General features: G+C 34.6%; 1 protein-coding gene across 2 annotated transcripts; it reads right to left on the bottom strand.

The window, feature by feature from the left end:
• Nucleotides 1–2,805: 2,805 nt before the first annotated feature.
• On the bottom strand, nucleotides 2,806–17,771 carry LOC145780262 (uncharacterized). Of its 2 annotated transcripts, none has more exons than XM_082591969.1 (8): nucleotides 17,575–17,771; nucleotides 13,411–13,511; nucleotides 11,769–11,892; nucleotides 10,044–10,177; nucleotides 9,308–9,730; nucleotides 8,368–8,562; nucleotides 7,746–7,900; nucleotides 2,806–3,142 (listed from the first exon to the last, which is right to left on the bottom strand). In XM_082591969.1, the coding sequence occupies exons 1-8, from the start codon at nucleotides 17,595–17,597 to the stop codon at nucleotides 3,020–3,022; spliced, it is 1,278 nt and encodes a 425-aa protein (XP_082448095.1). In that variant the 5' UTR covers nucleotides 17,598–17,771; the 3' UTR covers nucleotides 2,806–3,019. The 2 variants fall into 2 exon arrangements, with proteins under 2 accessions (XP_082448095.1, XP_082448102.1); XM_082591976.1 differs by lacking the exon at nucleotides 2,806–3,142 and adding an exon at nucleotides 4,650–4,727.
• Nucleotides 17,772–24,085: the final 6,314 nt, after the last annotated feature.

Below are 24,085 nucleotides of genomic sequence, written 5' to 3'. Positions count from 1 at the left end.
CACGCAGGAGCTATACAGATCACGAAACACCCTGTTTATCGTTTTCAATTCTTGCTACAATCGGTTGCTAATAAACATTCATTGTTAACATGTAGGCTACCTTTTTTGGCCGCTTTTTGGCCTCAATAGCCGAACGGGTTAACCTATTGATAAAAACGTATGGGCAATGGGCATACACTTTGCACTTTCCCAAACACATCAAATAAAAACTGGATTTTCGTTGAAGTTTGGTGATTACTTTAGGTTTGAAATCGAAGCTACACTTTAACTTTTTTCCGGTTACGGTACAAAAGGATTTCAATAATTTCTTTGTTTGCCCTAACCAGTTTGGTAACGACTAGAACAGCGGTTCTCAACCAGTGGGCCATAGCTAACTGGTGGGCCATAGAGGCATTTTGAGGTGGGCAACAGACTTATTTAAAAAACTGAAAGATTTATTGAAACATTATGTTTCATTTTTGACAGTAAGTATAGTTAATTTTACACTTGTGTGTTTGTTTAGTAATTATGAATGATGCTGCTGTTTTCAACTATAAAGTGGCAATCATCATTTTTTTTTATTGCAACACAAAGTTTTACATCAACTCAGTTTTTACACCACTTTTTGATGTAATAAACTAGTTTGTGGTTACCATTAAACCATCTTTAAAAGCGGTAGCCTAGTTGAATTTTGGCAGATCCGCTTTTTAGTACGTGCAGCATTTTGTTTTGTGGATTATTTTGGAGAGGAATTGACAATACTTGAGGCTTTAAGTTCGATATTTGATAAAGTGTGTAGACGAAAAGATAGTGTGAAGCGTCAGCGCTTAGATTCAACAGGGGGATTCCAGCAACATTCCAACTTGAAGTGGAAGGTAGTATGCGTTGTGCGCTATCTTCAACCCTTCCAAAAATTGATATATTGGTTAATAATGTTCAGGAGCAGGCATCTCACTATTGGTCGGTTGAATAAATAATTTGTTTTGAAATATGTTCTGCTGCTTTTGTTTATAAACCCATTTTGTAGTTCTTTGCTTACATAAAACTTAATGGGCCATAGAATTTTTATGCAGAGAAAAATGGGCCACGAAAGAAAAAAAGTTGAGAACCACTGGACTAGAACATCACATAATTCAGGCGAAAGAGAAACTTGAAAAAAAAAAACTAATCGGGAAAAATGATGGTTTTCGAAAATGAGAGAATTGAAAGTAGTTACTTTTAGCTTTAGCGCCAAAAAACTCGAGAGTGCGATGTTTTAGGCCACCACAAATGGGGACACGACAGCCTAGGTCAAATTTGGAAAGATGTAATGTTTTTTCAAGAGCACGATGCCCTGTACTGTATCGCAGCAGGAGATAACTTTTCCAGCAACCTTTCGATTTTCATCACAACTTTGCTATTCCACCGCTGACTTTGTTATTTATTGTGCTCAATTCAAGTCAATGGAGATTCTAAATAGTTGTACATCTTTTTGAAATTTGCGTCCGGCCCGCAGCTGTTAATTTCGCAGCAATCCGGCCCTCAGAGAAACAATTTTGGTAACCCCTGTTCTAGTCGTTACCAACCAGTTTCGTGCTAACCCGTTTCGAGCTTCGCTCAAAGCTAATTGAGGCAACAAGTCTGCTAAGTAGGCTAAGTCTAACGATGTTAAACTTGGTATTCGACAGCTGCAATTGCAAATTTAAAAGAAGTTTAGCACGAAAAAATAATGTTTATCTTTACCCATTGTTACGTCACATCATAGCTGGATATAGGTTAATCTGACTCAGAGACGAGAGCTGGATCTAATAAGAGTCTTCGATTAGACCACTGATAGACGGTTTTATAGGCCTACTACGCTACTACAGTAAGCTAATAAGCGACATTTGTAGCCTATTCAGTAGGCTACTGTATAGCCTACAGTAGCTACTAGAGTAGGCTACGGTACGGTACCAGTGCAAGCACTTCTACTATAAAGACACTTCTAACAGTGATTCCTGAGAAGTGACAAAGATGTCGATATGGACAGATCCAGTATAGCTAGAAAGAACATTTTAAGGACGAACAAAAACAATTATTGGGAGGGTAAATATTTTAATGGTAAATTTATAGCTGCAGTTTGCTTTTAAAAATATAGCTACTGAATGCAGCCAAATATTTATGAAATGTCCTTTAACATGCAATAATACGTCATTAAGACGTTGCAGTTATATTAAAAACCACGTTAAAAACATAAAGAAACTTTTGGGGGGGTGGAAAAAATAAAGTCGGGCGATTGTTCTCTTCCTGTGGCTATAGCCTACGTCCCTGGACAATCACTATAGACCGGACATGGGCAAATACGGCCCGCGGTTAAATCCGGCCCGTTGGGTTATTTAATCTGGCCCACCTGATATTGGCGGAAACGAATGCTTTAATCCAATTCATTGCTATTTTTTATAATGCAGACACAATCATTCCATCTTATTGAAATTTTATTATGTCGGTCTATGGTTTATTGTTATGTCCCAACTAGGCATTGTTTATTTGATTTATTGTTCCTCACAGTTAAACAATTATCGAAAATTTGTTTAATCAATTCTTTGTTTTTTGAAAATTTTGTTTATCACTTCATCCATGTAAATAATGTTGTTGATAAACTGTAAATTAACACTCTTGTCCATTTCATATACTCACATGGCCCGTTCGTCAAAGATTAAACAGTTTTTGGCCCGTGGTCCAAAAAGCTTGCCCACCTCTGCTATAGACTGTGCTTTATATCTACTTGTCGGTTTCAGCTCAATGAAAAAAGTTAAATGAAGCCTAAATTGTTAAGAGCACTGTCACTGAACAATCTTTGTCTAAACTATGTAAAAATACGGTTTATTCATCGCATAACTATTTAGAAATTTTACCATGTTTTTCGGAAACTGGCTTGTTTGGGACATGGTACTACTCATAAATCCCAACAAACGACAATTGCATGACACAAGATCTGATTCTTTTCATAACGAAAAATATTTTAAGGCATGTTGATTCCTTCTGCACCCATAAGTTTATTATAACGGTAAGACAAACAGCTTCACACAGACGTCAAAGTGGAAAGGTTGCCTTTGGAATCCAAAACGTCAGGGAAATTTAGTTCGCTTCCGAACGGAGATCGTTGGTCAGGGCATAGGAAGCTTTGCGACCGTCGGACTGCATTCTACAGAAAAAATAAATAAACAAAAAACAGTTAGACGTTAACATATTTATTGAACCGTAGACTATGTATTTGCATCGGACAATGATGCATTGGTGTAGCCGTGTAGCCTACATGTTCCAAACAAAAAGACGAGTGGCTTTATACAAATTGCATTATTCAACTGGCCCCAAGTACAATTAGAAATTATCTAGTCATTATGGAAGCTTCTTTAGTCTTTCTTCATGATGTTAAAGCATTAAAATTTTGAAAAGCATTTTGAAGAAATACTATTGCTTTTAATTGCTGCGTGTTTCTTGATGCTTAGGCTATAGTCAGTTAGTTAGTTACCTTCAAGAAGTTTAAATTTATTGCAATTTTATAAATATTTTCAGATTCCTGATGAGGGCTTAAGTTAAGCCGAAAACGTTTGACTGTTAAATTATTTGTAAACATGTAAAATATATTGTTGTAATGCTCAACTCCGTGGTATTTTTGAAGAAACGTTTAAGAAATTTAGCGATGAGCTCAAGTGACATTAAATATGGAATTACCACGTTTGACAGTTAAATAACATCAAACTACATGCAATTCCAACAACGCTAAATACATAAGCTAAGTATCATCTCTGATAAGCATTGATAAGTGCTTTCTACGGAACAACATTAAACCAACTAGATCAGAACAAGGGTTTCCAGTTTCCACAAACATTATAAGTGCAGAATATTCTTGATATCCATTTCTGGAACTTTCATGCTTGGTAGGCTGGTAAACCAACGTTTTTTTGTTTTGTTTATTGGGGAAATTGATTACGTTGTCGGTAAGGCAATTTTTTTAATGGCTTGAAGTCTTGCACAGGCTCAACCGATACAACCGGCTGGCTTTCTTTAAAAAAGTGCCAAAAAAGACATTCGGATGTCTTCTAAACTCGCTTTTATATTTTATTTAAAAATTAAAGCTTCATCAATGACAAGCCATATGAAGACGTGTCCATTTCAAACACAAAATTTCTTGATAGCCTATGTCTGCCCACGAGAAATAGGCTACCGTAGCTATTTTTATCTAACTTGTAGGCTATCGTCTATTTTTCAAACTATAAGTTTATATAAGTTTTGAAGATAGTTTACTTCTTCTAATAACAGAAAGTAATCATCAAGTTTCCCGATGTAAGGCCTGGCTGTCGTTTCTGTTAGAACAGGGGTTCTTAACCTTTTTTGTCTCGTTTACCCCTTGCCGAATGAAAAAAGTAAAATTTACCCCACCGTTTTGGTGGCTCCTTGTGATGTCATTGTGTCCAGTCAACCATGCGAAGAAATGCAAAACATCTTTTTTGTCTGGATTTACCTTGGCAAATATCAAAAACAAGCTGTTAATTTGCCGAAGACACGATTGTTCTTGACGGGGTCCTGTGAAAAATAATGTCTGCTCAAACGTCCTAAATAACTATGATAACAGCACACAAGAATGTTTAAGTTTTTTTCTTTTATTAATGACTGACACGCAATTTCAACAGTCAATCAGTGAGACTTTTGTGCTTGCTTTCCACGAACAATTTTGGAGATTCTTGGAACAGTCTTTAAAAGAGCTCCTCGCATGGCGTGTTTGGGAACTAAACGAGATCGATGTTTTGTTTTAATAGTCAACAATGAAGAGAACCCTACTTCACACAGATAAATAGTTGGAAAAGGTGTAATAACTTCAAATGCATGCTTAGTCAGCGTAGGAAACTCTTCGACTAATCCACACCAAAACTTGGAAAAGTAAAAAGTCACCATTGCATGATAAGAATTTGGAACAAAGAGTTGTTGAACATTGAAGATCAATCAATTCATCTTTGCAAAAATCATCGTCAGCAATACTTTCTAACTTGGCTTCGAAGGGATGAGTTATCGAAAGAGCAGTAGGCTACTGTTAAAACTTTCACCTTCGACGTAACCGCCAAAGTTCTTTTTTAAGGCGGCAAGGTGCTGGTATATTTCGATTTCGCGGTCAGAAATCTAGTTGCGACTTCTACTGACTTTCCAAACATCAAATGTTGGAAAATTTGTGTAAATTCCTTTTTGAACTCTTTTACTCCACAGATCTAATTTTGTCTGAAAGCCCTGAATTTTATCATGTAGGCCTTCATCTATAATGGTAACACTTTTTCCTTGCATTTGCATATTGAACTGGTACAGTAAAAATGTAGCACACATACGCTGCTGCAATGAAACTGGTAATCTACTTGCGTGGAGATAAAAGAAAAAGACGAAAACTTACATTAAGCATAAATTTGAATCAAAATCGAGTGCAACACTACCAGTTTTTTACTAACTGAAAAAATGAAGTTTGCTTTAATTTATGATTCAGTAAATTTACCCCCTCGGTTAGGTGAAATTTACCCCGAGGGGGTAAATTTACCCCCGGTTAAGAACCCCTGTGTTAGAAGGAGTGCTTGATTATACTGACAAAGTTACAAACATCCACAATCGACATGCATTGGCGAGTGGACTTACGTGACGCTTATGAAAGTGAAGCCAGAGTTAAGCGCATTTTATCCGATGCTTTCCAGCGCAGCCAAACTAATAAAACTAATGCTGTTCAATGTGTTACGAATCAATACTAATCGTATTGACTGAAGTGATATTTGTTAGTGGGCCTCCATTAATTATCCTAATTAGTTAAAAATAAAGTAGCCCTATATAGACTACAACTGACTAATTATTACTTTAACAGGCAACATTTTTCTAATTCTAATGCCAATAGGTGCCTTAAGTTGTTTTTTACCAAAAACAACCCATACAGCTGAGCTCTATCGTGTTTTTAACGTTTTTAAGATTGAAGACTTAATTAAACTTGAATATGGAAAATTTATGTTTAAAATTGTGCATGATATCATTGAGATGTTGCCAAAATTGTATAATGCTTACTTCACCAATTTAGATAATATCCATAGTTACAACACACGCCATCACAAAAAATGTACGTTGTTTTTACCGTCTGTTCAATCAAATAGTGGGAAAAAATGTTATGTTTTACTGGTGTGAAGTTATGGAGTGACATTTCTAATGAGCTGAAAGAAAATACATATAATGTCTTCATAGCTAAGTACAATTGTTTTCTTCTTGGTCAATATGGAAATTAATTCATATTTGCTTTAATGTTGATATTTCTTTGTTTTTTTTCTGTATTGGTGTTCATATATCTGTTTTTTGTTTTTTTAGTGTGACTATTTTATTTTTATTTTATTTTTTTATTACTGTGTTATCTGCAACAGGCTATAGGGTGGCAGCTGACATAGATGACCTTACAGGTCTTTCGTTGCCATCCTGTTGTGCTGATAGACACTCAATCTGTATGTACTTTTTGTTTGTTTATTGCCAGCAAAACAATAAACTGAACTGAACTGAACTTAATTTGTGGATATTGTTTAGCCGATATTGTTGTATGCTACACGATTCATGATAAAATTTCGAAAACGCTTGTAGTACCAGTAAGACAAAAACATGGGTAGATCATTAGCTCAAGTGTCAAAGGAGATGACATAATACAGTGAGCCGATTTGTCAAACATCGGAGAAACAAAAAGAGTAGCGGAAGAACGTATGCAAGTTTGTTTATAAAAGCAATAAAGGACATCTACCAGCAGTTTTTTTTGAGTACTTTCGTCCTAGTAAGGAAACCCATAACTGACCAAATATATAGTAACGCTTTTGAAATATTTGAAATGTTATTGTCAACTAAAATCGCTAAAGTAGACTAAGCACAACAAAGTTGATTTCTTTAACGAAGACGAAAATATGTTGAAAATCCAATATCATCGAAAGTATAGAATCAAGTTTTTAAAAGTGAATAATTCATGAACAATACATGAGCGTAATGTTTCCTTTAACTTAACAAACAGAAAAAATAGCTATATAACTTTTTTCCTAAACACAATTAATATTTCTCCTTCTACTTTTATTAATTTACTCGGTGTAGGCCTACTGTTAAATTATTAAAAAAAACTGGTGTGGCTATGAAAAACTTTATCAGTGCGCTATTAAATCTTACTTTTATCGTCTCAGAAAAATCGGTTTCATCAAACAGTTTACAAATGTTGATACTTAAAAAAGTTTAATTAGCTAATGTACTTGTAATATTTCGACTTGATTATTCAAATTCGTTATCAAATAACATTCCGCATTGTACTATTTTGCTTCTTCAAAGAGATCCGAGTGCTACAGCTCGGTTACTTTAACACGTAACGACGGCCATATATTACTCTCATAATAAAATTGCTTCTATGGTTCCCCATACTAATACTATATTGATCGTGTGCGTTTCAAAATATATGTCTGTTTGTATATACAGCGTTAAAGTGTTTCATGATCTGGCCTTTCGTCTTAACTTTACCCGCATATTATAAGCCTGCATGATTTTTGCGTTTCCAACATCTGCCGCTACAACCATTTGTGTAAGACGCAATATGGCAACCGCAGCTTTCCAGTTGTTGCTGCGAGCTGCTGGAATTGTTTACATATTTGCATAAAGGAAGTTAAAATTTAAATGAATTTAAAACTCACTTGAAACTCATTGTAAATTTGGTGCTGAATAAATGCTATTATTAATTATTATCATGGTTTGTTTATAATAAGTTAAACGTTTACCTTTCTTGTTCTTTTATTCCATCTTTCTCTTTGTTCTTTGACTCGATATTGCCCGGTCTTTTTTCGGTAAATGACGTAAACGGCAAGAACACCAATGACGAGAAAAAAAACAAAGAACCCGACAACACCAATCGCAATCCCAAATATTGGAACTCCTGTTCATATTGGAACGGTGAAGGCTTTCATAAATATACATTAAGCATTTTTAGTCGGTTAGGCTACACAAGCTTGAATGCAAATAATAAGCTGGCTGACCTCATGTTCATGATGTGACAATGTTTGTTTACTGTGCTAATAACTAAGCTAGAGCACATAAGCTAACTTTAGTAAAAATCTCGACGAATTACTTAGATTTCATCAACATTTGCAAAGGCTATTTCCTAGCAGTCGGAATTTGCATCTGGTTCACTTATGGCTACGAAAACATATCAATATAAGTATTGAAATCAAGTTAAATATCAACATGCAGGATCATAAACCAGAATATTGTTTATAATTATGTTTATTGCAATTAACAAAACCTCGAGGAGGCTGAATAAGTTAAATCAATTTCATTAACTGCACTGCAGTTTCACTGAATATGTTTTGTTGAATTTTTTTTTTCATTTAAATCGGATCAAACCTGCTTCTGCTGGATTCCCACCAGCACTTTCATCTCCAACTTGAGCTTCAGATTTTGATTCAATTTCACAATGTGCTCCATGATATCCAGGTTTGCAAATGCACTCAGCTTTGTTTTTACTCGTTTCTTTTCCATACATTTTTCCATCCATGAATTTACACAACCCTCCATTTTGGCAAACTCCTAGACATTGCGCTGAAAAAGAGAGTCCCTTTGTAACCAATATGGAAAAGGTCATCTCGTTAGTTACGAAAAGAATATCAATTTTTGTATTCCAAGTGACATGTGGAATTTCTCTGCCACTCTAAAACACTGAGTGTCGCAATAAATTTATTTTAACTAGCAAACACTATATTTAGAGAAATAAAGCTGGTTGGTTGGTTTTGAATGTTTAACCTCGGACTTGCAAAGCCTTAATATTCCTGGTAGTTTCGCATACTTGTAGAGGCTCTTGACACAAGACCGGTTACCGAGATTGGCAGAGTGAAGTTTTCCGATTGTTGAAGTGTTGTTGCCGGGGAATTATTCCATTCACTAGGTGTCACTGAATGGAGAGCAGTTCTGAAATGCGTTGCTCAAGCGCACACCCCGAGAGTCGAACTTGCGCCGCGTGATCTTGAGCCGTGCGCGTAACCATTGAGCTAACAGGGCAGACGAAAACTTTTATGTACGGTAACCTGAAAGTGTGGCAGCATAGAAATTAGCTGCTTTGGCATTGGAAAAAAAGCTAAAACAGCATGTGATTGCTGATATAGGAAAATGTAGCTTCAATTGTACCTTATAAAGGACTTCTAAACAAAGAGAGCCAGTTCATTTTATCGTCACGTACACAAACTAAAACACAAAAATTTGCTATTCCTCACTATTAAAGTCTCTTTATCACGTTAGACGGTTATATGTTTTTCAACAGCAATAGAATATTTTGTTTTCAAGACTATACCTTGTGATTTAGTAATGGAATACGATGTCGCATTTTCTAGATGTTTCGAAGACAGTTCATTGCTAAAGATAATTGGATTGTCTACATCTTTTGCTATGGTAATTGCGCCGACAGTTGTCAATGCCGCATCTGTTAAGATTTTAGGAGACTTAGTTGGCTTCGTTTTAGGAAACTTAGTCGACACTTTCGATGATTTGATAAGACTTGGCGTTGTGACATCATTCTTTGATGACGCAGTAGTAAGTTGGGTTGTTATTACAACTTTTGATTGAGTGGTTTCCAGTTTTGTTTGAGTGGTTGTTGGTGCTGTAATTTCAATTGCATCTGCAGTGGTGGCTGGGATTTTTTCTTCAGTAGAAGTTGTGCTTTCAAATTGAGACGTCGTTTCAGGAGCTGTTGTAGCATTTTGTGTTGGCGTGCCCTCTGTCATTAGAATAAATAGGTTTTGGGATAAAGAGGATTTATAACGTTTTTTTGGTAAAATTACAATTCCTCGTAAAGTGACGCCATTAAGTTAAAGTATTTTTAAACAACAATTCAATTGGTTTATTTTTCCTGTTGATTTTTTTTATCTCAGAAAATTTTAGATCTTTAAGTCTACAGTATACTAGGTAACTAGGGTACTTTATACATAGCCTACGTCAGAACTTGTAATTTAAAAGCAGTGAAATGAGAAGAAGCAGTAGCACTTTTACTTTATCCACCGTAAGTTGTTTATTTTACTGTATTCTCTCACTTGTAGGAACAGCTTTGTCATAATGAGTTATTCCTTTGAAGGGTACCAGTTGTGCCACGTCATCGTGCTTCGTTAAATTCATGACGTAACACACCTTCAGCGCTGGAAAATAGCTGAAAGAGCTGCAGTCGAAACTAAAATAAAAAAACAAAAACATAAACCATTGAAATTCGTTTATTCAATTGCTGAAAACGTTACTACAACATATTAAAAACTGCAGATCTACTCCTAACTTGTTGCCTATCACTGACATTTCTGGGAATAATTAATTCTATAAAAAAAATGCAAAAATAACCTATTAGGCTACAACGGACTGCACACACCTTTATAAATAGAACTTTTATTTTTACGAATTTGGGACTTGAAATTCTTGTTAAGAATCAAACTTTTTATGTAAATTAATTATAATACTACACAAAAACACTGAAGACATTGCATAACTGGTGTGTTTTTATATCAAAGGCTTATACGCAGTGGTGTAAAAGAAGACATCTATTGCAGACAAAATGCTGTATATCTCGTATTCACACACATATTAGCAGGCAAAAATGTCATCCAACATAATGAAAGATGTCATTGCCACCAATTGTGCTCAAGCATTACAACTAATATAATCATGATCGTGTTTCAACGTCGCTAGACGTAAAAAGGACAGATTTTCTGACTGGAATTAAGTTTATTTTCTCTGTGTAAATGTCTATTGCGCTGAAAGGTAAGTCAAACCTTTCAATCACAGCATTTCAACAAACAAAACCAATCCATAATGCTTAGACGCAATGAAAACATTTGTAACTTTTATAAAAAATTTCCATTTTTAAAGGCGGCCACTCGTGCATTTAAACCACATTTCGGTGACATCACATATATCACGTGCATATACGATACACTCATACAGTATATCATAAACAACAAAAACGAAGAAAACTCAAGATTTTTCAATAGTCAAAAGTAATTAAATTCTATTTGAATAAGCTGAAGAAATTGATTCTTGCTAATAATTATGCTATAAGGTTGATATTTTGCAAAAGAAATGGATTGTTGTAAAAATGCCAGCATTTAATGAATGCAAATTAGCAGCACAATCAAACATGTTCAAGTATAACGGTGGTTAAGTCCATAACAATTATTGTGCTTGATGATCAAAGGTAATCAAAACCCCCAAAAAAGAGTTACTTTGATTTGATTGTTATTTTTGCAGTAAAGATGCACATAGGCTATAACGCATGCGATTCATCTCATTCTAAATGTCTTGCTGTGCTCTACTTGCGCGTGCGTCACAGTGTATAGCAATAGAATCTACAGCCCCATTGACACAGACATTTTAAAAACGACCCAGCTTACCTTTTTCTAAATGAAGCCAACGAGGTAGAGTTTTAATGAAAAAAAAAAACGATTTGTTTTATCATCGAAATTTATCATTTATCAGCGCTTATAGAAGCGGAATCACATCAGTTGCCAAACATGTTAAAACAATGCAAAAGCTATTCAGACAACATTTCTTAGATTTTCAAAAATCCTATGCATAAGCAAGATATTTCATCCAGCAAAAGTTTCCTTTTTACAACGTTTGACAATGTTGAAACAATGAAAAAAGGCAAGCTTTGTTGGCTAGGGTAGTGAGTATAACTGACCTGATAAGTATTTGAATAAACTTTATGTTTATTTAAAAAGATATGAATATATTTCAACTATGACAAGCATGGTTTCAAATCTGATGTAACTCACTGTTTTTCCAAGCAGCAATATTTCAAACACTCTTCCTCAGTTGTCTTGTTGTAGGTGACAAAGAATTCTTCTTTGACTCCTCTCAGGAAGTAGTTTTTGTAGGGCACAAAGCTTTCTTTGCATTCTACAACGTATGCAAAAACAAGTGTAAGAGTATTTAGAACACATTTAGAAATTGGACGTGGCTATATTTACCCCCACTAATGTTGCCAAATAAGGAATTCTGCTCTCTGCGTATTTCTTGATGCTTACAATTAGTTAGCTAGTTACCTTCAAGAAGTTGAAATTTATTGCATTTTATTAATATTTTCAGATTCCTGATGAGGGCTTAGGTTAAGCCGAAAACGTTTGAATGTTAACTATTTTGTAAATATGTAAAATATATACTGTTGTAATGCTCAACCCTGTGGTATTGTTGTGTCTTGCCTGTCTTTGGTATAAAAAAGCAAACTCTCTCCCGAAACTATAAATTTGAAAATAGTTTAAAAACGTTGAAGACAAAAACTTGTGATTCGGAAAATAGAGTCCTGGGCAAAACACAAAGCTCCAACCATAACTTTAACCCCAACCCAGGCAAAAAAAGTCACGGAATAATGCTGTTTGATTGCAGCCATTGCAATCAGTGGATAAAAATAATCATTTTGTTTGAAATATATAAAGTGTAGGCGTAGACCACAGCAAAATCTTGATATCGCAGAAAGAAAACGTTTTAGATCAAAGCAGCTATCTATGAGAGATAGACGGCAATAAGTGGTCCTATTATCGTGTGTGACCTGTTTGTCAGGATTCAAAAAAGTTGTGGTTACAAAATATTTCATCAGGAACTGTTGCGCCCGGAATTGCTATCAGCTGTTGTTTGCCTATTGACATTTTTTGGTACGTTTTATAAACTTATATATCGCAACAATTCATATTATCAGTCTAACTTGATATAATGAAGAAAAAAAACAATTGTAGCCTACTATCAAAATTTTTTATCCATTTTTCGATATTTTTATTTATATGGAATATTTTCATATCTCGATCAATATTTTAATTTCTTAAAGTAACCTAATGCCAAACTTAATTAAATTCATGTCCAAGATTTAATTTGAGCTTGCACAAATCAGACTTCAATTATAAAATACTGATTTTATCATCACAAATTCAAGTTTTGAATGCAAAAAAAATAATTTTATGGTTCAAGACAGACACCGTATCACAGCCAATCACATCATTAACGATGTACCATCTTCAAGCAACCTAATTTAGTGGAACAACTGGGTGTCTTGGATGATGAAACAAAAGACTGGCTGCTTTCTAGTATCCTTCCAGCTTAGTGCGGGAACATCGTGAATCTAGGGTGGTAAAAGGACAGACCTTCGGCCCCAGAAGCTCACACAACGACGACAACCGTTGCAATTGTTTTTGGAAGCTTTATGCCAATGAAGTATGGCAATCCAGCAGGCCCAGTTTGGCTAACAAATACACTGACTTTATAAGAGTTACAATATCCATTTAGAAATGTAGCCTATTTGTTTGGGTTTACTTTTGTATTCCGTCAAGTATAGAAATTTAATGGTTGGTTTACTTCATTAACAAACGATTGATCAAGTTTACTATACCTTCTAAGACTCTAAAGAGTCTAAGTAAACACTCTCACCATTCTCCACTGTAAGCGTGTCACGGTGGGTATTCTTTGCCGCTGTAAGGCAATCGGTCGCCAACAACAAGATCAACATCCAGTAAAACGAAAACATTTTCCTGTGCAAAAACATAAAATTATGAAATTCAATCATATCAACTTGAAGATTTAGGTGTTTTCGAGAAAAAAGAAACACAGTAACATACTGTCAATTTGCTAGACAGCAAACAAGTTCAAAAACTTTTTGATTTCAGTTGCAATCATACACCAAGAAGATAAGTGCGCCAATTTGACGGCTGAAAAAAAATCTTCAAAGTAAAATGTTGTATTTATATTTGTTTAAAGATTAACCAAAACCAAAATGGAGAAACAGGATATTCAAAAACCAGTAAAAAAGAAATTGAGTTTAAAGAAAACTTTATTCAAAAGTTTAAAAAATGCATAAACTTTGTAAGCAAGATCATGGTCAACCAGGTTTGCCAATAAAACATTTTCAAGGTCTTACAGGATACGTTTGTTGTCATTAGACCGATGGTTTGCTCCACCAAAATAGTAAGTTTTGTTTTTATTAACGTTGCTTCAACCTTAATTAAAATTTCTGAACCAGTTTTATTGATCACTTTCTGACCTGGCAGTAATACTTGTATTACCCTCAACCAACTACGTTACTACAGTGTGCGCATAACTCGGTCAAGACGTATTGCATATATTAACGGAGTTCACATGACAACAGATGAATGTGTTAAAACCGCTTTAAACTTCCCAAATATAGTAAAGTGAGTAACTTGCCAATTAAGCAAAAAATAGCCCGTCAATAAACTGTAAATTCTGGTGACTACAAACTGGGCTACCACACGCTGTTGAAATTGATAACCACTTATACATAGCCTACTTCCTTGTCCCCACACTTCACTTCGTCAATATGTTTCTGTGTTGTAACATTTTGCTGCTAAGCAAGTAGTTTTTATTCTTTTCAGCTTCCTTAAAAAAATCGGGCGTGCTGACTGACGAAACGGCGGAAATAAAGCTAGTTATCATTTCAACATCTTTATGTAGCCTATTTTGCAGTCACCAAAAGAACATCAGATATTATTTTATAATTAAATGACTGGTGAACAGTCTTTATCTGCACGTGAATATCAATTTCATGCCCAAAAATTTAAAAGCGTTGAACTTACAAAAAATCAACAACATCTCTTGGACTGTTTAACAGTATCATTTCTATTCTGACGTTAAAAAAATAATTACGTATGAAATTTAAAATTGATTGAAAACACCTTCAGCCACTGACCACAAGAACTCGAGTTGCCAATTGCCAATAGTGTGACTTGAAAAGAACCGGATCCTTTAAATGCCAGAAGCAGTGAAAACGAATCACAGCCTTCTAGTTTGCAAAAGTGGTCGTTGTTACATCGCTTCAATATTTGCACACGTTTAATCGATGTAACTGATCCTACTGCGTAAAACTAATGGTTGGCCATAAATACTTTAACAATCTTTTAAATCCCTTTTGCAATTACGTACAGTAATTTACTGCAAAAAAACATGCAGCCAAAATACAAGTTAACTAAATACGTCAGTAAGTTGTTTAAATTGGTACAAGATTACTTTTATAACTCAAGGTTGAAGCCGGTGTGTTTTGTTTTTTCAACGATTATCTTGATAATGTTTTTATAAAGTACTTAACAGCACTTTTGCAGTTAAGCCCTTTAAGTTTTGAAGTGAACGCCTCCATGGAATTTGAATTAAGCTTTGTCGGTCTAAATTATTTAATAAATTCTTTGTCACGTGAACTTGCTTACTTCATTGACTAAAATAACCTTTTTAAATGCATTGTCAACAGCAAAACGTGTTTTTAATAAACTCAAAGTGGAAAAATCCACTTGTATACAACAGAGTCAACAGGGTGTTTGCTTCACAAAAGTTACTTCATGCAATGATTTGTATTTCATAACATAACAAGGTAAAACCTGATTTTGACTGCTGATTAATTTCATGGTGTTTATCAGACACTTTGACTTTCCAAAAGCTGCTTGCAATTTCATCTGATTTTAAATTTTTAGACAGCCAAGGTTAAATTGCTTCATAAAAATCCAAAGCCACAACTTCTGTTTGTCGCCGGACGTTGAAAACGATCTAAAAGAGCCATCTTTTGCAGACTGGGCAGTGGTGTAACGCAGTGATTCTCAACCTTTTTTGGCCCATGGACCATATTTAAAAAAAATATATCCGATGGACTACTTTGCTATGTTGACGCCATTTGAACGCCACTGGTCGAAACTGTATTGCACATAGGTCAGAAAACTCAAAGGCATGTTCAATCTTATAGTCCTTAATAAAATTATACGTAAAAATTATGTAAAATTATGCGTGTTCAAATAAAATAAAACATAATTACTAATTAAGCAAAATCTCTTAATTTACACTCAACCTTAACTACTTGAATACACATAATTTTAATTTCAAATTTCATTCTAACAAAACATCATGCACAAATTGTTTCAATAAAATGGTAATGTCTCAGTTGTCAGTTTTGCCTTCTTAGCAACAGGAGCTTCTAACATTTTGTTAATCTGAAAGCACTGCAGAATACAGTACTTAATTTAACGTTTGAAAAAATATACCATGTGACATTTATAAAATAATTTAATTAACATTCGGTGAAACAGCGAATAACTCTACTCTCCCTAAAGAAACTTGGTGGGTTACCATGAAGAAGCGCAATCTTCGTGCACCGACAACACAACAATTACAGCAACATATGATTTATTGAATAGGCCTGCCAGCACTTCACTTATGTCTTGAACCAATGAACAGTTCAATAGGATACTCGTCAACTAGTAAAATAAGTTTTGAAGAAGTTAAAGAAGAACGTTTTATCACGGATTTATAGAACTCTCTGTGGACCAACAGAAATCCCAGGTGGACCACAAGTGGTCCACCTGGACCACGTTGAGAATCACTGGTGTAACTGATAGTTATTGTCAATGGAAGCAACTTAGTGGGGACTCAGTGATGTAGTACTGCATTTTTGTCACAAAGCATGAACTAAGAAGATTGAGCCCCGTTTTTCGAATTTGTCTTGAAGGTGGTTTTATCCTCGTAACTCGTGAATTCTCTCTCCAAACAGTTCTATGCAGAAATTGCTGGTTTATTAAAACCCCATTTGAAAATCATGCACGTTGTTTTAAAACTTAACAATATTGCTAAGTCTCAAATCATTTTTAATTGTAACTGGTGCGCCATTTTACTCATAGCAATAAATTTCAAGTGCGTTTGTGTTGTTTTAAATTATTATTAGTTATGCGTTCATAAGAAACGCCCCGTTATTACCGGAGCTGCCACTATCGGGTACAGTAAAAGCAACTTCTAAAATCCATTAACTTTTGTCGTTACGAACAAGCCTAATAAATGTGACCATAGTTTTGTATTCAGTCAATTATTGTTTGGTAGTAAGCACGCTAAGCACCCATCAAATAAAGCTTGAGCCCTAAGGTACAGTAATACAGTTTTGATGTGGCTATAAACAAACCGCTACGTAAATTTTAGATGATGCAGTAAACATTAAGCCAAAACTGCGTTTGGTGTTGAAAATGGATCAACGTCGCCAACAGAAAACTAAAACTTATGATAGCAAGTGAATGGTAAAAATATTTTTGTGGTGATGAAAAACATAACAAAAATAATACAAAATTTATAGTCTGTCTTATATTTCCGTTTTTAAACAAGAAAATGAATGTTTTTATTTTCTTTTTTTGCACCACTTTATTCATTATAAAACATATCATAAATTTTATTTTGTGGGTTCCATTCTCTCATTAAATCTTGTTCTTTTTGTAAATTAAACCTTGCATGGAAAGCATTGAAGGCGTTGCACAAGCCATGGCATAGAATGTAATTATTCAATAAGATGCTGTAGAATTAATTTGGGTCACTTTTCAAGACAATACAGAGTCGCCACTATCAAGTCACAACGATCTTCATCAATGGCTCTCACAATCATCGCTTTGTAGAAAAGTGCAAATGTTGAGAAAAAATATCAGAAATACAACTCTTGCGATCAAGAAAGCTTCTTGACTGCTTTTTGAGCCCTTCGAGATTCAAAATCACAGTTGAATGAAACTTTGTTAAAATTGCCCCTTCCCCCCCCCCCAAAAAAAAAACACTACAAAAGGTACTTACCACAATTTTGAAAACTTTGACATAGATTCCAAAGACAGATATTTCAATTTTACACAAATTTTAAGACGTCTGTCACTCCGTCTTGAAGAAGCTTTCCTTGCTTTACAACTATTTCAATCGCAATAAAAACACCTCGGTTCTGATTTGCTATTTGGAAGAATGTTTTTGTTATGCATTTACACTGCAGCAGCCTACTGTTGACGTCAACGCTGTTGAATGGAAAATATTATTTAATTGAGTTACTGCTAATTGTAATTATTTCTACTATACTTTTTTTAATTTAGGCTAGTTGTTATTTCATATCAAAGCAGCAGGCTTGTAGCTGGCATATCGCAAAACCAAATGGGAACCATTGGGACTTTAACAGAAAGGGCCGAAGGTAAAAGTACATAATATAGGGCATTTTGTTTTTCAGCATTTGAAAAAAGAATGAAATCGACGCAGTTACTAAGCAGCCTGATGATAACTATGATTTTTTTAAGTTGGGTTTAAATAAACTTAACCTTTTGTTTAAATCAACTTTTATTTCTTCAAACCAGCATACAATACTATTTTCCAGGGTTTGCGCATTGAACGTAATTACCTTAAAAAGCATCATATTAAAACGCAGCATGGTATTGATACTGAAATGCTACATCAGTCGACGCTGTGAATCATTAAACTATAAAATGAGTTGTCTTCATGTAAAGAAGTCGAGTAGCAAAGTATGCATAATTTATTTGATGGCCTGCTCCCAACGCAATTTCAACCTTATAAATATCTTCCCTTCACTTTTTGCTGGTAAAAAATGTGGGGCAGCTACAAGATATCATTTGTAGCATTACAAAACATCTACAATTACTGAGAACATAATAAGCCTATATATTGATAAAGATTTGCTGACAATCAAAAGTGGAACTTGGGGCTCTCAAATAATTTTATTTGATGATAGAAAAGTAACATACTACTATATCATAGAAGTGTTAAGTGTGGCTTTCTTAGACTTCATAGCAACATTAAATTGAAACTAGCTAGCTAGAGCATATCTGTTTCCTGCCAATGAAAGGTTTATGAGAGACTGCTTTACTTGCGCGCAGTAATACTTCGTCTATTTACTTTTTTTCATTTTTCTTCTTTGATTGTATTACTGGTTTGTGACGTCACATTTTCATAATTACCACACATATACAGTCCAGTTTGTTACCCTATTGCTCTCTTTTTAAAATTATACATGAAAACAACAAAATATGTACATAATCCGCTTAAAACTTAAAAGTTCACTGGTATTTGTTTAGATATTTAGTAAAGCTCACGTGTAAAAAACTCTATAGTTTGTTCAGTGTGTGTGTTGAAAATATCGTAATATTTTGTTGAAGTTTGCATTAGATACAAACGTGCTGGCGTATTGCTTATTATTGCAGATTATTCTGGGTTGTAATAAAAAAAATGTTTTGACAAGTTGTTTAAACGTTTAGCAAATTCTCCTTGAACGTTTTAAAAGTGTTTCCAAAACTGAGCAAGTGCTGAATATACGTGACGTCATAACAACATGTAATAACGATGTCGTATATACAAAACACTAACCATGACCATGTACAATTCTGCAAATGATCTTAGGGTAATTAAACGGACTTTCTCGTATCTACTCATGTGGTAAAAAAGCAGGTTTAAGCAAGTGCTTAACAGTAAAAGTCGTTGAAAAAAATTAAGCTTAAAATAAACTATGTAACATGTAAAAATCATTTTAACATTAGCGGTTGTTTTCAGGTTATTGAACTTAAAATTAGAGAACAAAATTTGTTTTGTGGGACTGTCCCCTTGGTGAAGCTGTTGGATATCTTCAGGACTTGCAAAGTTGATTTCTCAGTGCTATCAGTGCCAAACTATGAGGTAACAATAAAATTTAGAAGATTTAATGAAAGAAATAACATAGTATTGCTAACTTTGATAGAGGTTTTTTTTTCAGTTTATAAAAAACGAACATTATAATATTTATGAATTTATTTTAGTTTTGTATTGATTTATGAAATGTGAGAGTTTTTATCCTCAGATTGAGAAAGCCACTTTAGAATCTCAATCCTGGCAGTTTTGTATAGGCTATTACCCAGACAGCAAATCAGTCGCTTTTTACATTGATTCAACGTCTGTAGACGTTTGAAAGCGACTGCTTTGCTGTCTGTGTAGTGACTTTGAACCAATGACACAGACCGGTCACTATGATTGAAAGAGGAAACTTTCTGCTTGCGTTTTATTTTATTAACTTCAGAAGATCCTAGCCAACTATTACTTTAAATTAAATGAAACTGTCCATGACCATACTAGTAGAGATGACCGGCTATGTCACATTTTGAAGCCTTAAAATACCGGGCCGACTGTTTCGTAGCAGTTCGGCAGACAAACCACATTACTTTTGCCTTAAGAGTATGTTGACATGAATCGCAGGTTTGTGGACATTGACTCAATGTAAAGAAAGTTTGTAAATTGAGAGCTGAAACATTGCGCAGCTGGACATTTTGCTTGATGGGAGTAAACCATGAAGTAAACTCATACGCAGTTAGTCACAGCATAGGCAAGTCTAGCAGCTAGAGTGAAAAGGAAAACAATAATATGTGCACTTGTGCAGTTAGTTTTCATGTGATATTCTCAAGCAACATAGCACAGAAAAGTAATGCACGTTACCGAAATTATGCAGCTGATTACTGAGCAAATCAAGCTTCTGATATGCAATGGCTACAGACCTAGTTGTATCTTCACTTCAGCATACTTTTTAATTGCTACTGTAGCCTACTTTAACTTTGTAGTCAGTTGACGAAAGGAAAGCAGGTTAACTTCATGTTTGCAAAACTAAACTAGATAAACCAATCGTTTTCTATCAGCAAAATATTGTAACTCTTTGACCAATGTATGAATCGTAATGCAAGTCTTGGCATGTAGGATAGCCTATACAATTATACATGACCACGAATCGGTCATGATCTGAAGTTCACATGTTCAAGTAGATGATGGACTTGTTGTTTCATTGCATTTTATAGGAATTAAGTGACAAAATGCCTAACAAATGCGTTGCGTTTGGTTGCAAATCAGGCTACTTCACTTCTGGTACCTATATTTCAAACTTTGCTTTTCCTCTGGATATAGTGTAGTGTTGCTGCCGCAATGGATAAAATCACTCCATCAGCTTTACCAACTCCAGCACCTCCACGAAAAGCACCCAAAATTCATATAAAACAACTTGATGAACTGGTAGACTTCTAGCAGAAAAACAGAATATCTTATTTTCAGTGACATAACTGAGGCACACTGCCCAGATGGTTTCCAGTAGGCTACTGTCGGGAATAAAACTTTTTGATTTTTTACAACATTATTTCTGACAAGTTGTCTGGCTTTCCCAAGGTTGCTGAAGCTGTTAGTAGATCGAAATTTGCATGTGCAAAAAGATTTGTTGAAAAGGGATATTCAATTTTGGAAAGAGGATCTAGCTGCAAGTAATCCATGCATTTTTTTAAGCTTTGAAAAGCTTCAGGAAGATGTGGATGAAGTTGTCAATGAAATGTTTAACGCAACATTATCTTCTAATAGTGCAGAAGTTGGCTTTACAATAGCCGGTTATATAGCAAAAAACTTGTTAAACGCTCCAAATGTGCAATGTGCAAAAGTTTACTTACAGCTGATTCCGCAGCTAAAGCTCCTTTGTACTTTCAGCATTTGTCAAGGGAGGCTTCAATGTGCCTTCTCAGCCACTTTCTGATTTTGTTTATAGTGCTTTTGCTGCTTTAGATGTTGTTGAAAAAGAGGTACGCAAATGTGGATTGCCTTGTCGAAAAGCTATACACTAGCCTATGTTTTCAAAAAATATCTTTTCTCCAGTGTAAAGTTGGCATGTGACGCACAGGTGGTCTGGGGCAACCACTTTGCATCGAAAATTGTTGTTAACATTTATTATAATAATTACCAAAATATTATAAATGAGTCAAAAAGAAAGGATAACATTGTAGCATTTAAGCAATAGCAAAAGTAGTTTAAGATTCTATTGTAGTTATGGGATGTCTTTTTTCCGTCACCATAATCACTATCGTCTTTGTAGTCCCCCCCCACTTTATTGAATAAAACATACAGTATATCATTATTTTCGCATGTCCTTACACTATTTCTGTTGTAAAAAAATAGTCCGTGCTGTTGTTATTGGTTATTTTGAGATGTTTGTTCACTTACAAATTATTAATTTGCACCATTCATTATGTAGTTTGGTACTGCAATATGTCTAAATGTAAGGTCAGGCACCTGTTAAATGCATTAAAAACGCCTAACAAGTCTGAAAAATATCTGCTTTGTTGTACCCCATGCCAGTAAGAGCAGTTTCTTTGCTCGTCAAAATTTCAAGTATTTTTCTATCGGCCCGTTGTAAAAAGGCCTTCATATGTGACATAGCTGGCCATATCTACTAGGTGGCCATGAACTGTCACAGCAGTTGTGTATGGCTTCATGGCAACCCTTTCTGTTGATAATTATCAAGTTTTATTATATCAACCAAACCGACCAAACAAACATGCGTGTTGCTGCCAATAAACCACTTTCCTTCAAGAAAGCCATATTTCTGATCGTAATACGTGTCCTGCCACAAATAGCCATACAACTTTGTAGTTTATTGCATTTCGACTGACTTGCTAATACTAGGTAGGCCATTGTACGCCTATATAATAACTCAACATATGTGATCGAACTAAACTTCTTCAAAATTCTCACATCGTTAACCAAAACTTACAAATGTTAAACTTCATAGACTGCTTAAGCATACCGACAGTAAAAGCAGTGTCAAACAACTGAATAGGTCTACTAAAGCATTTTAAATTAATTTTGTTAGATTAAAATAAAAGTAGACCTACGATAAAGCAGACTGCAGTACTTTTTGTAGCTCTCTTTATAGACTTGCAGCTATAATACAGTAATCTATTTCGCTTGCTGAAGATATGGGCATATTATTACTCGTTTTTAGCTCGTTACCGCCAGTAGAGGCACAAATGTAAATTGAGCTTTCTTGACAACCAATTCGAACAGAGTTTTGTGTATCGCTCTTTTGTGTAGTGAAGGTTTTGTTTATGGCATTGGTTAATTGTAATACTGCCACTAGAGGGCAGTGAAATATGAATTAAAGCGATTTGATTGTAGGCCTATTGTTTTTTCCTAACATAACTTTACTTTCATCTGTTTAAATACCATGTGGCAAAGATACACATGCATGTTGCAAACACTTTTCTTCATCGGCTTTCGGGGACGTTTTTGTATGTCAGGAATCTTTCTTTTTTTCTTTTACCCAACTTGGAAGTAATTTTGAAAAATTTCTTCGGTTTCGGAGGAATGTAAAAAATTGGTTACAAGCTTCACGTTCCTCTCAACACAGTCATTGCAAATTCTTAAAACGTAATCCATTGTGTCACACATCAAGCATCATTAATCATGTTGGCGTTTTGCGTAAAACCGCAGATAAGTTTAAAGTAGGCTGATGCTGGGTGACAGAGTTACGACATGAGACTTCAAGGGCTTCAGATTTTCTTTATATTATATTTTCATGCCGGTTTCAATTTCAAAAACGTCTTTATATTGTGGTAGTTAATTAGTTAAAATAGCACAAAAATAATAGGGTTAGGCTATTATGTAGGCCACACTTTATAATTTGCGTCACTGCAAGCACAACTACAGTATAAACAAGATACAGATGTATAAGATCAACTAAGTACATAGCTAATTAATGAAAGTTGGTCAATGGTCAGCCTATGTCACTTCAGCATTTATTTTTTTAATTTATTGCTTTTTATCTTCGCATAGCATAGATCAAGGTTTCATCTAATTGCAATTTAGAAAACCTATTACAATAATTCTACAACAATGAGACGACAGTCAATAAAAATGAATGTAAATGTAATGAATCAATAATATTCACAGCAAATGACATCTTGTAAATGAACCTTATCCGGCTAGTTTCCATATTGTTTCCTCACAGTTCCTCGTTGAAGTTACCTGTTTTTAATTCAAATTACTACATGTGTGCTAACAGCTTTTACTGCACTTTATCTTGCTTTTATACAACGCGAGGCTTTGAAAATGACGCAAACATGAAGCAAACATCATCAACGTTAGAGACAATTTCTACGTATTATTATATATATATTTTTTGCTTCCATAACTGTCTTTACAAACATCAATATTTTGGCTAATTACCAACAAATTAACGATGGTTATATTTGACCTGATCGTGCAATTAGCATATTTCGTTGAATTGTGTTATTGAGCTAATCTTAATTTGGAAAACTCGAGTAGTTTTTTTTTTCGTATCTAGCCTATATCGGTGGGTAAAGATCTAGATATACAGGAATACTCTTATTATCCTTTTAAAGGTGTATATCTTTAAGTGCTACAGCAAAGACTCAGACGTGTATAGGTTATGCTTTACAACAGACTAGACTTAATGCATAGCCTTACATTCAATCATAAATAGCTTAGCCTCAGCCTACCAAAGCTAAAAAGGTAGTTTTAC

This window comes from Aplidium turbinatum, chromosome 1 (assembly GCF_918807975.1).
Source record: "Aplidium turbinatum chromosome 1, kaAplTurb1.1, whole genome shotgun sequence".
NCBI classification, from domain to species: domain Eukaryota; kingdom Metazoa; phylum Chordata; class Ascidiacea; order Aplousobranchia; family Polyclinidae; genus Aplidium; species Aplidium turbinatum.
Note: the sequence above shows the minus strand (reverse complement) of the source record. Positions and strands in the feature narration are given on the sequence as shown.